Below are 15,699 nucleotides of genomic sequence, written 5' to 3' on the forward strand. Positions count from 1 at the left end.
CATGTTTGTTTTACGTATGGATCTCACACAGCACTGGGCTCTGGACTATTCGCTCTTTCTTTCGAGCTTTGGGGGAGATCGTATGCAACCTGACTGTGTTAGCAGATCTGAACTCGCTTGATATCAATGCCGACTCGCCGAGGTATCCCTAGCCCTTAACCCGACATCCAGCTGAGAATAGGATCAAGAGGTTCAGTTGCGCACAGTATACGTCAAGCAGCTATGCTGGTGTACCGCTGGTCCAATTGGTGCCTGGGTGAAGCCATGCGTACATTCTCATTATCATATCGTGCACGCGAAGTATGACCACCATGGTGTGGCCTTTGCTCGGACAAGAAGAAGCATAGTTAAGATTACCAGGCACGCCGGAGCGTGGTGCAATAGCTATTACTGGCAGTATTATATCTTATAACGCATAGCGTTTCGTCGCAAGCCAGGTAACCAGTTCAAGGGTTCGTTGTTCAGCTTCATCTTGACACTCGCCAGAAGGAAGTATACCCGCAGTCCTGTACCTCGATCAGGACACAGCTACCTACGAAAAGCAGCTCTTTGACTGATACCTATTAATTATTCTTCATCTGTACCTCTTGAGCTGTAAGCAAACAATTGACCTTAAAGGGACCAACGACATATATAGAAAGACGCTACATAGTCGCAATCCAATCTCGATCTATACAGACGCACACAGAGGAGACCATGGATTTAACAGACCCTATGTAGAAGTTGGCTCTTGCTAAATTATTTCATATCACCCATGAATAACCAGCAATGCCAAATATCTCGTCCAAGCCCTAACTGACTGAAAATGGAAGAAACCCACCTCATCCGATCCCCATCGGATAGCGACTCCATATCGGCCCGAAAAACGTCTCCATACATTGATCTTGACATCACAGCTTCACTTCACTCATTTCTACCTTATTTTCACTCTGACCACAAGAGAAACCAGGCACACTGGTTAAAGCATTGAGTGCATTCGAACACAGGGTATCAGAAACAACACAATCCTCCAAAATGTCCTACAACATATCCTCATCCTCAGCCCTCTCACCCGCAAAAGCCGCGGACATGATCTCCTTCATGGAATCCTTCTACAGCATCAGCGACACTGAGTCCCAACACGACGCCTACGTCGCATCCTTCACGCCCGACGCAACGCTAATCATGGGGCCGAAGACCGCCAAGGGCGCCGACGGTACACTTACCCCTCCCACTCTGCACATAGCTCTTAATGCTTGATACTAATCCGTTTATAGAAATCCGCACCCTCCGCCACGGCCTCTGGACACACGTTGCGTCGCGCAAGCACACGCCGACAAAGGTGTTCTTTGGCGGCGAGGACGAGCTCATGCTCTACGGGACCGTTGAGTACGTTCTTAAGAATAATCCCAACGGAGAGCCGACGGAGGTGCAGTGGGCCGGGCGCGTGGTGTTTGATTTTGGGGAGGGGGTGAGGATGAGGTTTTATCAGGTTTATTTGGTGAGTTTTGGTCTCTTGTGTTTGATTTATTGAAGGATGGGCTTGTGGTCCGTGGTGCGGAGGTGCTAATGAATCAATGTATAGGATCCCTCGGCTCAGTCGGGGAAGAAATAGATGGGATGGATAGATAAGGCTGATGCGGGGCTGAGACTTAATCGATATGGGGTACGAATGTCCAGACGTTGGGAACTCTGGCCATTGAAACACATGGAGGTAGCGATGGCTTAAGAAAACGGCTGGACATGGCGGATACTGTAAATAGAGCAAGAGCCAGGGTATCGTTACGCATGATCTATTCTCAACTGGAGACGCAGGACTGTGGACTGTGTAGGTGTAGGTGTAGGCTGTATAGTGCCTCAATTGAACATGGGAATATGAAACATAAGAAATATGAACTCAGTTCATTCCATTCCTCTCATCCGATCGATCAACCCGCTCCGTTCGCCGTCCCTTTGTGCCAGAGCCAGCCCCGTTTCACCTGGTCCTCAAGTCGAGTTCATCCCGTGGATATAGGTGGAGAAGTAAGAAGTGGAGGAAGGTAAAACGTCAGGACTTTTTCATTAGTTTAGAATCCGACACTAATTTACTCGTCATCCTCCTCCTCCTCGTCAACGGTGGTCTTGGCGATACGGTCAAGATCACGCTGACCGGACTGTGTGATGCGGCGGCCACCCTTGTCCTCGTCCTGCTCGAGGACACCGATCTTCTCAAGGGACTGGAGGACCTTGCGGTCGACGGCACCGGAGGCGTCGACGTGGTGAGCGGGGCGGGAGCCACGGTTCTTGGTAGAGCCGTGAACCTTGCGGAGACGGCCGACACCGACGGTCTTGCGGAGGTAGATGTGACGGGCGACGGCGGCAGCGCGGACGTAGTACCAGTCGGCGTCCTGGGGAGGAAGCTCGTTGGAGGCGGAGGTCTTGACAGTGTCAACCCAACCTACGGGGTAGCGTTAGCGATGTCAATTTGATTTCGATATATGCCGTAGATAGGTTGACGAACCAGGAATGGGGAGCTTTCCCTGACGCTTCAGGAAAGCGGCGTAAGCCACAATGAACTTTTGCGCCTGTAATAAAGATATCAGCACGATTCGGCCGTTGACAATTCAGCCCTTCTGGATGACCCTTCCTCCCCTGGCAACGGTTGTTCTGTGCATATTCCATCCGTTCAAATTTCAGTTTGGTATTCGCATCGCAATCGCAGTTGCCGATCGAATTGTAATCCATATTTATGATCCGTCTCGAATATTTCGATCATCAAACTCTCCGCCCATAGTATCTTGTCGCTCCCAAAACCATTCCAAATATTTCCTCCGTCCGTGCTCATCGTATCGGTCGACTGCGTTGCATTCGTCTCTTGATGCCAGATGCCATGCCGTTGCCAGGTACAGGTGCAGGTTCAGAATGACAGGTAAAGTGACAACTTACGTCCACATCGCGAACGGTGACACCACCCATTTTGGCGACTTGTGACCTCGAAGTGAAGGTGTACGGGGAGTTGAAGGGCGAGGTGAGAGGGATGGGTCGTCGGTTGTCGTCGTCGTTAGGAGTCGAAATTTCGCTCGCACACAATTGGAGTTGGATGGCGGCCGCTCGGTTGGTTGTGGGCGCTTCGCTTAGCCTGTTCCGGCCTAGCCGTACCCTAAGTAGAATTCCGCCTGAGGCAGCTACAGAGTAGACACAGTTACTAAGCGAGGCTTATCCTTCACGAGCGTTGATTGTGCAACTCGTATCACTTTCGCCCAGGGGCTTTGACCTTAGAACATGTTCAGCACTCTGAAGCAAGATGTCGTCTTATGTGCCCCCTCCCGAAGGGATGGCGACCCAGCATGAGGGTACTGAAGGTCTAGCAATCAACAACACTGCCGTCAACCCCTTCATGACTATTTTGGCTATGAAGACTACGGCGAAGCTCTACTCGCGCCGTGGCTCGAGCACTGTTCGTATCTCGCCTCGTAAGATCGTCAAGACGGACCCCTGGTTCCACTTAACCGAAGCGGCGACTATGAAGTTTGTCTCAGAGCATACATCTATCCCCGTCCCCAAGGTTTATTGCTCATTTGTTTAAAGAACCGTGCTTATATCGTCATGGAACGTATTCGAGGCGATGAAGTCCCAAGTGTCTGAGCAAAGCTAACGGAGGCATCTCGTCAAAAACTGTTAAATGACCTACAGCGCATGATCAAGGAACTTCAATCCCTCAAGCCAAAGGGCAACGGAGTCAGCAGCTGCGTTGGTGGCTCGCTTCGCGACTCGCGCATACCTAGGTCTCGCCCACGACTCGGTCCTTTCATATCCGTCAATGAGTTTCACCTTTGGCTGAGGGACTATTTGCAACCAGCAGAACACTCAACCTGGGGTGACGAACAAGAGTGGGAAGAGATCAAAGAGATGGCTGCTAAACAGGATGGGCCAATGTTACGAGAACAGAATGGCGAGATCGAGTTTGCGAAGTGCTTGACCAGTTCCCAGCTGAGTTGGAAATGGAGAAGGCTCGACACAGATGGTGGGGAGACTTTTGAAGGTATTACATGAAATTGACTACATGCGGACAGATATTATGATCTCGAAATAGATATGTGACTGCTCACTCCGGCCAATCCCAACTGGTCCAACCGACGAGACGCCTTGCGGCACGGATATCTTCATAGCTGCAAAGCTACCAGCCAACCTTATGGTACAATCTGCTTATTCGCAAGCATGTCCCAAGTCGGCCTGGTTCCGGCAAGCCTTGCTGCGCTTTCGTAACGGCCAGCGGACGTCTTCTCGGCGACATATCGGCTTGCAGTTGGTTCAATTTTCCGCCAATCTAGCTCTGATGTCCCTACAGCCTTGCTGTCCTTTGCTATCGCTGCTAAGGCATGTGCGAGCCACGTACGGCATCTCCAATCCGGATCGTTCTGCGCGACAGGGATTCTACGAATGAGAGCGACGAGACGCTCTTCATTCTCAATCTTCGCCACCAAGATGCGTGCAAGTAAGGTGGTCGTGGTTCGAACATCTGGCAAATTGACCTCTTGACATTCTCAGCCTTTGACTGGTATGTTTTTGACATGATATCGCTTGCCTGGCACGTTCTCGCCACCCTCCATCTTGGGCCCGACTAGGAAACCCCAATGAAACCTGTGATGGATGTGAGTACACCTGCCGTACGGAAAGTCCATAATGGTATAGATTGCTGCATACTTTCGCTCCTCATTATTAAGACACCGCTAGGAGAGAGCGCGACGTATAGTCGCGTCTTGTTGGCCACCATGGTAGACACCTCAACGTTCTGATAAAGTGGGCGAGCTTTCAGATACGGCCGACAAGGAAACTTCTGAATGTGTACCACCGGATAGGGCCTGATCGGAGCTTTTGTAACGTGCCTTTCTTTGGCCAGAAAGCTTTGAGTGAAGAATGAGGGCGCCAGACCACAAGGCAGTGGCTTAAATATTGATAGCTGAAGCAATATACCAACCATTCGAGGATCAGTGGAAGCGCGCCATATCCTCAAACCTTACAGAACTGACCATGGCCAGTGAATCTGGCTTTGCTTCCCAAAATACCCTACGTTGAGGCTGTACCAGGACCTAGGCGCTTCTGTCCTTAACCGTCGGCTAACCGCCGCCGTGGTACGCTGGTTGATTGATCCATCTACAGATCCGAAACAACAGTTAGCGCCGTGATTCATATTATTTCGAAATACACGCTTGTGAGGCTACCTAGATCTAAATAGTGTAGGTGCTGTTTTCCGAGTTGGCCATCTCAAGAGGACGTCACGGGGCCCTGCGAAGCCATATGGCATTCTAAGGCAAGGCTTCCATTTGCTATGCAAATCCTTCATCATAAACTGACCGCGAAGATTCTACAATGGGATATTTCTTCTTACACATCGTGGGTTGGTATATACTCCTCAGAGTGCAACAGCTAATCAGAGGGCGGGCAATTGGCTGACTGCTTCCCCGCAACGGACTCAAGTCCGAACTGTGGAGGCCTGGAGGGGCTCCGATGCCGATCCCACACATTGCCCGAGCTTTGTGGCTGGATGTCTCGAGCTGGCAGAGCTTTCCCACATTCTTATATAACTCGCTGCTCGTCCTGCTGAGCCGATTGATCTGTATTCGGCTTATTTCCACCAAAATTTGAGAATCCCTACTCCAAGTACCCCGCAATGGATCCTACGAAACCTACAAATAACCCTCCCCTCCAGGAGCCCAAATACATCGAGTTCCCCGTCCTCCCAAGCGACGCAAAACATGCAGACGGAACCCCCGCCTTGAATCGGCACTCTACGCACATCACTCGTGGCCATGACTTCCCCGGTGCAAAGGTGAGTCGGACGTCACTCTCATATAAGCATCCATTGACTGACTGTTACGCGTCAATTAGGCCATGCTTTATGCCGCCGGCGTCCCTGACAAGGAATCCATGGCGAAGAGCCCCCACGTCGGAATCGCGGGCGTATGGTGGGAGGGAAACCCTTGCAACATGCATCTCCTGGACCTTGCGACGACCGCGAAGAAGGCTGTGGTCGACCGAGGAATGCTCGGCTGGCAATATAACACCATTGGAGTTTCAGATGCCATCTCCATGGGTAGCGAAGGTATGCATTGGGCTAGACTATATTCATATAGTACTACTGTTAAAACCTTCGTCCTAACTTCGCGCAGGCATGAGGTTTTCGCTCCAATCCCGTGAGATTATCGCCGACAGTGTCGAGACCGTTACATGCGCCCAGTATCACGATGCTTGTATAGCTATACCGGGTTGTGATAAGAACATGCCAGGTGTCGTAATGGGCATGGCCAGGCACAACCGCCCCTCGCTTATGATCTACGGTGGTACGATCCAGAAAGGTTACTCTCAGTCACTCCGGAAAAACATCAGTGTGGGATCTTGTTTCGAGGCAGCTGGTGCTTACGCCTACGATACGCTGCGTCAGCCCGACGATGGAGGTGATACCAGCCAAACAAAGGACGAAATCATGGATGACCTAGAAAGGCACGCTTGCCCTAGTGCAGGTGCATGTGGAGGCATGTTTACTGCAAACACAATGGCGACCGCCATTGAATCCATGGGACTGTCCCTTCCTGGGTCCTCATCTACTCCTGCTTCGTCACCCACCAAGATGCGGGAGTGTGTTAAGGCAGCCGATGCTATCAAGACCTGCTTGGAAAAGAATATTCGTCCGCGCGATCTACTTACCAAGAGGTCTTTTGAAAATGCCCTGGTCATGACTATGGCCTTGGGGGGAAGTACCAACGGCGTGCTTCATTTCCTGGCTATGGCCCGTACCGCGGGCGTTGACCTCACTCTGGATGACATTCAAAGAGTCAGCAACAAGATTCCATTCATTGCGGACCTTTCGCCTAGTGGGAAGTACTTCATGGCCGATCTCTATGAGATTGGCGGCATTCCCTCCGTTCATAAGCTGTTGATTGCAGCTGGCCTGATTGATGGTGATATTCCTACCGTTACCGGCAAGACCCTAGCTGAAAACGTGGCTTCGTATCCATCATTGCCCGACGACCAGGTCATCATCCGACCTTTGGACAACCCCATCAAGCCGACGGGTCACCTCCAGATTTTGAAAGGTAACCTTGCTCCAGGTGGCGCCGTGGCCAAGATCACAGGCAAAGAAGGAACCAAGTTTACCGGAAAGGCACGCGTGTTTGACAAGGAGTACCAGCTCAACGACGCCCTAACACAGGGCAAGATTCCTCGTGGAGAGAACTTGGTGATTATTGTCCGTTATGAAGGGCCAAAGGGGGGACCCGGCATGCCGGAACAGCTCAAAGCCAGTGCGGCTCTTATGGGCGCCAAACTCACCAACGTCGCATTGATTACTGACGGTCGGTATTCTGGGGCCTCACATGGCTTCATCGTCGGACATATCGTGCCAGAGGCAGCAGTTGGAGGCCCAATCGCTGTTGTCCGGGACGGAGACTTGGTCACCATCAACGCGGAAAACAACGAGCTCAGCATGGATGTTTCAGATGAGGAGATCCAGCGGCGATTGAAGGAATGGAAGCCACCGGCTCCTAGTGTAACACGTGGTGTTCTAGCGAAGTATGCCCGGCTGGTGGGGGATGCTTCGCATGGCGCAATGACAGATCTATTTTGAGGCCATTTATTTGGATTATTAGCGCTTGATCAATGTTTCAAAAGATCTATATGATAAATACTTTTTTAGCCATTGGAATTGTGATCACTCGGCCCTGAGTATCAATTATATAATTTTGAAATCCTAGCTTTCTTAAGTATAAAAGCCTGCTTCGGGTCGCCTAGAGAACCGTGTTGGCATACCGTCAGATCATAAAAACCAATTGGCAAAGGTTAAGTTAGCCCTCATACTTCATCGATCTTCAAGGTAGTCCTAACAATGTAACTATTATTGATATACCTAAGAATAGATATAAGTTATTTCCAATGGCGCATCATAGAACTTCCCACTAAGTATACTTGAAGCAGCCGACCGCAGAGAAACAGAGATGACATCATTAATTACGGTCTTATGTCCCAAGCTCGTCATGGAATTACCGAGGAATGCGCCGTTGGAGGTATATCACCCCCTTTTCCTCTAAGTTAGGACAACTTCTAGAAGGTCATATGACAGGCTCGAAGCCGAGTATCTACCAGCTCACCGACTGTCAGTCGATCATCTAGACCTGAAACTGTTGATCGTCAAGCAGAAACAGTTGGGTAATGAACCATACGGGCGGGCTGAGTCATCGGCCGTGGCCCACATCCGCTTTGTTTTTTACTCTTTGTTGCTGTTTTCCGATGGACCAGGGTCGGCATTCTACTCACGATGTTGCTTCTATGGCTGTGACTGGCTCAGTTCCTCACTCTCTTCTATCCCACTGTTATCATCAGCAAGGGGTCTTATGGGCTTGAAGGACCAGCTTTGGTTGGGTAACTGACACAGCACGGTTCTTTGTCGCGCTTAAGTCTGGACATTTACTCCGTACTGCGGAAGACAGTCGCTCATTAGCAGTCTTTAGCTTGTCGCATTCTTTTTCCATTGCAGTCAGTATGCGTTTTTGACCTGGCATGTTTGAATGCTTTGGCAGTATTGCTAACCAGCTTGTAGCGAATATAGAAGCTTCATATCGGGCGTCCTGATCAGGTTCCAAATTGAGTCACACCCGCTGTTCCACCGTCGGAAACCTCCTGCGAGCCCAGAGTCCAACCCAACGATACATCATACCCCTTCGTTAGAGCTCCTTAAGTTGGGACCAGTGTCCATCTCCGAGTGGGACTTCATACTCCGGAGTAAGCCCTCCGCAAGCGTTCCGACCCAACTGGACGGTCAACGTGCTGCATCCGAGCCACTCATTGGCCGAAGTCCCTATAAACGTACGGAGCAGCCAGAGTTAGAATCTATCAGTCCCCCTAGCGTCTCGCTTTCCCTGAAGGACCCGCCTTGTCGCCTCACTATCACTCAAACGGACATTTCCTCCAAAGAGCTCTCGCCGTTCCGTCTCGTGGAGAGTTCGATTCGCCTTCGGAACCGATCCTCGTCGCCCCCTGGGTGGTTGCATGACCGGCCCCTTGAGAGACGGGGGAAACAATTGTCCTTTGGGCTAGACCGCAACTTTATATGAACGTCCGGAACGAAGCAAATGCCATCATGAACTCCCGCAATGCTAGCTTACCTCTTTCACCCGGTCCCCGTCTAGGGTTGCTTGATACTAGTATCCTGCGACTGCTTCGTTGTCATATATCTTTCACTCTATTGGAAATAACTCCTTTCCTCGCATCTACTTTCTCCTTCCATGCATTTGATTCGGACCCGACAGTGAACCAGGGCGAGATCGTTTTCTTGGCCGCCTGCGCTGTCATGATGGTGGGCTGCGGATTGTTGTCTTCGCTCCTGCAGCGTGGAAGTTCTTCCCGGTCGATGAAGAAACGGCGTTTTCGCCATTCTCAGAGAGATACTCACAAGGGATCCGCTGGCACGGTGACCTCGTCCGACGAAGACGGTTATGAGAGTTCAGGGTCATGGCAACACGCCGAGACTCGCCCAAGTCAAGAAACGCTTCAAAAGGGTAGCGAGCCGCAGGATGGTAAATATACCTTGAGCAACTCATCCAGCGATGCTGATCAATGCTCAGCGGTCGACACCGATCCCGGTCTACTAAAGAAACATTCAACATACCTCTCCTACACAACTTCTGTCGCCGAATACCCATCTATACGGACGTTTTACCGGCCACATCCTCAGATGGATAAATTCCCGACCAAGCCATCCCCGATACCACTGCTTGTATTTGTACACGGCTTGGGAGGGTCCCTTGCGCAGTTCAACCATCTTCTTACAAGCCTCTCAAATGTCGGTCCTTGCTTCGGAATTGACTTGCCCGGCTGCGGGCTATCATCTTTTGCGCCTACCTCGTGGGATGCATACACGGTCGAAGCTCTAGCGGGGTTACTTGCCACAGCCATTGATAAACATCGTGATAAAGAAGCGGGTCAGAAAGTGGTTTTGATTGCGCACAGTCTAGGCTGCTCGCTGTCAGCCTTGCTAGCATCCTCGACATCTCCTCTCAGACATGACTTGAAGGAAGATATTATCGGCCTCGTGGCTATCTGTCCTCGCGCTTCACCACCGTCACCCAAAGAAGTTTCGTCATATCGACGCTTGCTGTATATTCCCGGGCCCATTTTTGACCTCTGGAGGCAATGGGATAGGCGCGGTGGCCTGTACAGCAGTAGCGTTACCCGGCTTGTCGGCGCAGATGCCGATGACGAGACTCGCGGCCTTCAGATTCGGTACAATAAGCAAAGCAAGACGCCGGTCTGGAGGCGTATGGCTTGGGGAGCTCTTCCATCATATTTTAACGGGAATGCGGTTGGTGGTCTTCCTGGAGAGGGTGTTTGGGCTGGTGTCCGAACACCTGTTTTACTTGTTGGTGGAGAATCGGATGCAGTGACCAAGCCTGCCGAACTCCGAAAGCTTCTGAGAGCTTTCGGTGATACCGAGAAGACCGTTGATGAAGGTGCTGATGGTAGCTCCACTATTCCAGATGCCTCCAGAATTCCCACTACGCAGTCCTCGGAATCCCCCAACTCTTTGGCCCACGAGGAGAAATCCGGTATTGAGCCAGAGCTAGATGAAAAGACCATGGTCGGGTTTAATGGAACAACCAAATCCAAACGTTCCGTGAAGACTGTCGTTCTTCCGGCACCTGCTTCCCACGCCCTGTTGTATGACCGTGCGACATACCGCACTCTCGCGGGAATCATCCAGGACTTCGTCGCCCAGCACGCCGACCACAGGCTGAACCTTGGATGGCAACTTCAGCATTTGAACACGTCCGGGAAATGGGATGTCAAGAACTTGGCGAAATGGAAGAAGGTTCCACCGGTTTCTGAGCGGATTGCTGACACATTCGTGGCGCTCAAAATGTTGCGTGAAGTCGATGAAGAACATAACCCGGTTCTATTTTCCCAGGCGCAGCGTGGTAACATATACTGCGTTATCGACATCAGTCACGAGAGCCCCGTATACAATCCAGCTTCCCTCGAGGCCGGCGGCATCCATTACCAGAAATACCCGACCGTGTCCAAGGTGCCCCCGACGCCAGATGAGGTCCGCGATTTCATTGCTTTAGTCGACCGTCTGCAGAACGAAATTACGGAGAAGTTAAAGGGATCCGAAGACCCTTCCCGACCACGGCCTGTGGTCGGTGTTCATTGTCACTACGGCTTCAACCGAACCGGCTTCTTGATCGTTAGCTATCTAATCGAGAGATGCGGATTTGGCGTCCAAGAAGCCATCGACGAATTCGAGAAACGCCGTCCGCCGGGTATTCGGCACGGTCATTTTATTGATACATTATTTGTGCGATACTGCGTTGGTCTGAAGAGGGCGCCGACGCTTTGATCCAACACATCTCGGAACCTGGCCCCTTTTTGTTTTTTTTCTTGACTTCTGGCGTTGGATACCATTGTCTGCTTTTGCTGTTCTTGATGAGTCATGATGATACCTTACCTTGATTATATTACCCATAGACTGTACAGTAGTTGGATTGGTGGTCGTTTCGAACTTTGTGTTTTATTAGATAGCGTGTTCTCGGATAATCATTCTTATTTTCACTATCCGCACCAGTCCGGTTGAATTTACAGTAGCCTAGTAATTGATACTCATCGGCTGCGTGTAGTTGGACCTTACTCTGGGCTGGCCTTCAATTCCGACCATGGCTACGCTTCTGCAATTGAACCAGAACACACTCAATTGCCGGTCTGTCTGATGAGGCTTGAAGGTCACTCTGATTATGATTAGGTTATCTATGTGATTCGAAACATGTTTAAGTGGTGATTATAAGGCTAGTAATGGGTTGGTGCATATATATATAAAATTGCTCACATAGTAGCGTAGCCGCCAACTTTTCCTTGGTAAAATTTGGTTCAAGGTGTGGGTATACGGCATAGTCATATATGGAGCGGTGTCATGATTTACGTTATTTTGTCTCTGAAGGTAAGGAGACCAGGCTACGTATAGTAATATAGCAACGCTTAGTATGAGATGTAGGTATAACTTCTTGAATGCTCTGGGTATATGTGATCATGCAGTCTCGGCACCAGCAGGGTCCTCATGCTCCTGTTCTTGCTCTGAAGGAGTATTATAATCTACAGCGAACCCAACTATCTTCCCCGATGATGACCGCCGTTTCGTTTCTTCCTCAAGGACATCGCCGTTCCATGGCTTGCATTTTTTGACAAGCTCTCCGCACCTAAGACAAACCCACCCCTCACCTTCTTCACCCTCGAGCTTCTGGACAATACAAACAAAGCAATAAGTGCAGCCACAGGGTATCGTTTCGTAAGGGTTCGTGATGTCCGTCTGTGCGGAGCCGATTATACCTCCTGCACCCGCTGAAGCCGAGGCCATGATTTCGCTTTCTGTCGTCGCGTCGTTATGGGCCTTATAGCAGATCGCGCAGGTGCGCTCGGGGAGGAATGCGAGTTCGCCTTGTTTTTCGGAGACTTCGTCCTCGTCGACGCTTGTTGGTCGAATTGCGGAGATCGTCTTGCGCCATGCGCGGGAGATCCAGCGGCGCCAGCGGCTAATGCCGACGAGGGGGAGAAGGAATAGGAGGAACTCGGTAAAGGCGTGCCATACCAATTGGCGATTTAGGTATTCAAAGGAGACTTCGCGGCTGGCTTGGGCGGAGGGGGGTGTAAGGCGCATGCGGAGCAGGCGGTCGATTAGTGTTCGATAACGACCGTTTACAAGGAAGACAAGGAAAGAGATAAAGGATGCAATGGAGTGCGTTGTGGAAAAAAAGTTAGTTAACCGGGATAGTGACCGGATTTCCTGCGATGGTTCCTCGTAGCCCCCTTCTTGGGCGATGAGCCAATTCTCCCACTTGTCCCATGCGTAGCGACCGCCGACTGTTAAGAGGCCGTATAGAAATTTCTGAAGTTTCGTAGGTATTGAGTGGACGGGGCCTTTGCTGCGGCTGTCGATGTACTTGAGGCTCTGGAGAGCGGCGCCGTACGATGCGTCGTGGTCCCAAATTGAGAGCTTGAAAAGGATCGCGCGGAGAATGAGTTGGATTTCGTTAGACCAGTCATCGCGAAGATGCGGCTGAAGGAGGAGATGTTAGTAGTGTCTCAATGTCCACATAGTTGGAAGAGCTTACCCCGAAGTATTTGAGCGCATCCCCAACCTGCCCCTTCAGCAGGCCGAGCAACTCCTCATCCAACAACTCCGCGTCGACCTGACCAACACGAAAGGCAGGCCTCGTTCCCTCTCGACCTTTGATCGCGTTCCATATTGAGAAGCCTGATTGTGGTAGGGTGTTCAAGGGATAGGGAAGTCGTTGCAATGCGGGATGATTCGCGACGGAGGTTCGTTGTTGTTCGGCGAGTCGGTTTTGGGCTTCGGTCTCGCGTTGTCGACGGCGTTCAAGGACGCGCTGCTGGGCAGCGGCAAAATTCGTCGAGCTCATGGTATTATCATTGTGTGGTCAAATCGAAAGCCCAGCCTGCTGGAAGGGAGCACCGAGGGATGTTACCTGTCGGCACCAGGTCCATGCTTTCCCCAGATCGCCCGCAGCCGAGGTTGGAGTCGGAGTACCCACGCACGTGATCTGGGCGTCTTTATTGATGACTAATGTCAGATGACTAAGCTACTGCGATGGATCATTATCGTCCATCAGTTAGTTCCCTTGAGCTTGTAACGGGATCACTGTTGAAGTAACTCATAGTAAATCATGCAAGCCTCTACCAAAGCTCACTGTGTATGACTTTGAAATATGCGAATAATTGAGGCCTGCTGCGCCGACCACGGTTGACTTGGGCCACGTGCATGGATGAGTGCTTGTTAAGCTTTCTCAAGAAGTGTGGCCCGTAAGGTGCTCCAAAAAGGTCACCCTCTGCTTCCTGCTGATCTGCGCTCCTCTAACCGATGCCACCTTCTATCACACTAGCATAGATCTAGTGAGGGGTTGAGGGGAGAATGACCCTGATGACAGGAAGTTGCATACTTAATACAAGGGTGTGGCAGCAGTTGGTGTAACACGGACATCTGCCGACTCCTCCCCCTTGCTGCTCTCTATAAACAAGCAACCTCTGACTGCCCCTTTCCCTTGAGGATTCGCGGGCGTCCAAACCTTCAGTGCTCTGGGAGTTGTCCACAATGAAGTCCTCACTTGCAACTGTCCTAGGGACTGTCGCGTCGACCCTCGCTCTGACTGCGACGACAAATGAACCCTCCGCGTCAGAGATAGACGCCAGTGCAGCCACTGTAGCGCCGTATTCGCCAGTCTCCAATGTCGAGGGTCTTGCCTTCAACCGGATCTTTCAGGTCTGGTTCGAAAACATTGTAGGTTCGCTCTGCTCAAAACACTTGTCCTTGGACTAATAATGTTTCGCCGGTTAGGACTATGAGAATGCGGCGGCGGACGAGAACCTGCATTGGCTGGCATCACAAGGAATCGCGCTGTGAGTCGTCCAATGTGTACTGCGGCTGCTATAGTTCTGACTGGACAGCACAAACTTCTACGCTCTTACACATCCTTCCGAACCTAACTACTGCGCAGCAGCAGGCGGCGACACATTCGGCATGGATAATGACGATTTTCAACGGGTTCCGGCCAACGTTTCGACCATAGTCGATATTCTGGACACCAAGTACATAGCATGGGGCGAGTACCAGGAACACATGCCCTACCCGGGATTCCAAGGACACAACTACTCAAATCAAGAGACGTTCCATGATGACTACGTGCGCAAGCACAATCCACTCATTCTATACGACTCGGTCACCGAGAACACCATGCGCGGGCGCCAGATCAAGAACTTCACACACTTTGACGCCGATCTAGCTAACGAGAAGCTGCCTCAATGGGCATTCTTCACTCCCAATATGACCAACGACGCTCACGACACTAACATTACCTTTGCCGCGAAGTGGCTACGCGGCTGGATCTCGCCCTTACTTGAAAATGAATACTTTATGAACAATACCCTTGTCCTCATTACTTTTGACGAGGACAAGACATACAGCAAAACCAACCGCATCTTCAGCATTTTGCTGGGAGGGGCCGTTCCAGAGAACCTGCACGGCACTGAAGACAATACCTTCTACACCCATTATTCAACCATTGCGTCTGTCTCAGCCAACTGGGGGCTTCCATCTCTAGGCCGCTGGGACTGTGGAGCTAATATCCTTGAGATCGTAGCCAACAAAACCGGCTATGTCAATCACAAGGTGGATACCACAAACCTAAGACTTAACCAGACTTATCCCGGACCTCTGTCGAACGGAGATCTGTCTGAGTACTCGCCTGTTTGGCCGATCCCGCTGACCGAGGGTGACTGCTCGGCCGGTCATGGAATTCTTGACATTGTCAAGCAGACCTACGCAGGGACCGAGCCGACCTATAACTACACCAGCCCGTTTCCTTACGACTCTAAGAGCGGGTACAATGTGAACGTTGATTATAACTCCAAGAGTGGGTACCATGTGAACCGTTGAGGTAACTAGGAAAAGCTCATAGTTTACAGCCACAGCGGCGGCCCCTTCGTCGACTTTGTCGCCGCCCCCTTCGTCCAGGGCGCCGGTATACCGACGGACTCCGCCGCTATATGTATATGCTATCCTTGTATCAATCATGCAAAGTATTATTTGATATCCAATATACAATGATATTTTATGCAAAAATGAGCATTCCGCTAAAATCTGGTTATGGTCGAATCAAAGCTGTGTTGTAGCCACGAAGGTTCGTC

At 51.0% G+C, this 15,699-nt stretch overlaps 7 protein-coding genes across 7 annotated transcripts; 5 read left to right on the forward strand and 2 right to left on the reverse strand.

The window, feature by feature from the left end:
- Positions 1–1,014: 1,014 nt before the first annotated feature.
- BDW74DRAFT_172727 (uncharacterized protein) lies at positions 1,015–1,594 on the forward strand (the record flags this gene model as incomplete). Its single annotated transcript, XM_073727637.1, has 3 exons — positions 1,015–1,195; positions 1,257–1,480; positions 1,565–1,594. 3 exons carry the CDS (start codon positions 1,015–1,017, stop codon positions 1,592–1,594), a joined length of 435 nt encoding a protein of 144 aa, XP_073589983.1.
- A 448-nt stretch (positions 1,595–2,042) lies between these two features.
- Positions 2,043–3,013, reverse strand: BDW74DRAFT_6870 (40S ribosomal eS19 domain-containing protein). Its single transcript, XM_073733456.1, has 3 exons — positions 2,905–3,013; positions 2,480–2,543; positions 2,043–2,416 (listed from the first exon to the last, which is right to left on the reverse strand). Exons 1-3 carry the CDS (start codon positions 2,932–2,934, stop codon positions 2,064–2,066), a joined length of 447 nt encoding a protein of 148 aa, XP_073589984.1. The 5' UTR covers positions 2,935–3,013; the 3' UTR covers positions 2,043–2,063.
- Positions 3,014–3,262: 249 nt separating this feature from the next.
- On the forward strand, positions 3,263–4,011 carry BDW74DRAFT_172729 (uncharacterized protein; the record flags this gene model as incomplete). The annotated part of the gene is made up of 2 exons (XM_073727638.1): positions 3,263–3,523; positions 3,652–4,011. 2 exons carry the CDS (start codon positions 3,263–3,265, stop codon positions 4,009–4,011), a joined length of 621 nt encoding a protein of 206 aa, XP_073589985.1.
- Positions 4,012–5,284: 1,273 nt separating this feature from the next.
- ilv3B (putative mitochondrial dihydroxy acid dehydratase) lies at positions 5,285–7,695 on the forward strand. The gene is made up of 3 exons (XM_073733461.1): positions 5,285–5,788; positions 5,848–6,061; positions 6,129–7,695. The coding sequence occupies exons 1-3, from the start codon at positions 5,630–5,632 to the stop codon at positions 7,580–7,582; spliced, it is 1,827 nt and encodes a 608-aa protein (XP_073589986.1). The 5' UTR covers positions 5,285–5,629; the 3' UTR covers positions 7,583–7,695.
- Positions 7,696–9,304: 1,609 nt separating this feature from the next.
- On the forward strand, positions 9,305–11,347 carry BDW74DRAFT_164815 (RNA 5'-triphosphatase domain-containing protein; the record flags this gene model as incomplete). The annotated part of the gene is made up of 1 exon (XM_073726319.1): positions 9,305–11,347. One exon carries the CDS (start codon positions 9,305–9,307, stop codon positions 11,345–11,347), a length of 2,043 nt encoding a protein of 680 aa, XP_073589987.1.
- A 658-nt stretch (positions 11,348–12,005) lies between these two features.
- Positions 12,006–13,469, reverse strand: BDW74DRAFT_142658 (pex2/pex10/pex12 family protein). The gene is made up of 2 exons (XM_073722758.1): positions 13,110–13,469; positions 12,006–13,054 (listed from the first exon to the last, which is right to left on the reverse strand). The coding sequence occupies exons 1-2, from the start codon at positions 13,416–13,418 to the stop codon at positions 12,029–12,031; spliced, it is 1,335 nt and encodes a 444-aa protein (XP_073589988.1). The 5' UTR covers positions 13,419–13,469; the 3' UTR covers positions 12,006–12,028.
- Positions 13,470–13,842: 373 nt separating this feature from the next.
- BDW74DRAFT_184673 (acid phosphatase PHOa) lies at positions 13,843–15,592 on the forward strand. Its single transcript, XM_073730869.1, has 3 exons — positions 13,843–14,293; positions 14,351–14,412; positions 14,461–15,592. Exons 1-3 carry the CDS (start codon positions 14,108–14,110, stop codon positions 15,446–15,448), a joined length of 1,236 nt encoding a protein of 411 aa, XP_073589989.1. The 5' UTR covers positions 13,843–14,107; the 3' UTR covers positions 15,449–15,592.
- Positions 15,593–15,699: the final 107 nt, after the last annotated feature.

The sequence above is a fragment of the Aspergillus multicolor genome, assembly GCF_047715735.1.
Source record: "Aspergillus multicolor strain CBS 133.54 unplaced genomic scaffold BDW74scaffold_1, whole genome shotgun sequence".
Lineage (NCBI taxonomy): Eukaryota > Fungi > Ascomycota > Eurotiomycetes > Eurotiales > Aspergillaceae > Aspergillus > Aspergillus multicolor.

Coding starts and splice junctions, on each gene's coding strand:
- BDW74DRAFT_6870 (XM_073733456.1), bottom strand. CDS start 2,934: ATGGGTGGTGTCACCGTTCGCGATGTGGAC. Junction 2,544..2,904: donor TCACCGTTCGCGATGTGGAC/GTAAGTTGTCAC, acceptor TCTTTATTACAG/GCGCAAAAGTTCATTGTGGC. Junction 2,417..2,479: donor GGGAAAGCTCCCCATTCCTG/GTTCGTCAACCT, acceptor GCTACCCCGTAG/GTTGGGTTGACACTGTCAAG.
- ilv3B (XM_073733461.1), top strand. CDS start 5,630: ATGGATCCTACGAAACCTACAAATAACCCTCCCCTCCAGGAGCCCAAA. Junction 5,789..5,847: donor ATGACTTCCCCGGTGCAAAG/GTGAGTCGGACG, acceptor CGCGTCAATTAG/GCCATGCTTTATGCCGCCGG. Junction 6,062..6,128: donor CATCTCCATGGGTAGCGAAG/GTATGCATTGGG, acceptor AACTTCGCGCAG/GCATGAGGTTTTCGCTCCAA.
- BDW74DRAFT_142658 (XM_073722758.1), bottom strand. CDS start 13,418: ATGAGCTCGACGAATTTTGCCGCTGCCCAGCAGCGCGTCCTTGAACGC. Junction 13,055..13,109: donor ATGCGCTCAAATACTTCGGG/GTAAGCTCTTCC, acceptor CTCCTCCTTCAG/CCGCATCTTCGCGATGACTG.
- BDW74DRAFT_184673 (XM_073730869.1), top strand. CDS start 14,108: ATGAAGTCCTCACTTGCAACTGTCCTAGGGACTGTCGCGTCGACCCTC. Junction 14,294..14,350: donor AGGTCTGGTTCGAAAACATT/GTAGGTTCGCTC, acceptor TTCGCCGGTTAG/GACTATGAGAATGCGGCGGC. Junction 14,413..14,460: donor GCATCACAAGGAATCGCGCT/GTGAGTCGTCCA, acceptor CTGACTGGACAG/CACAAACTTCTACGCTCTTA.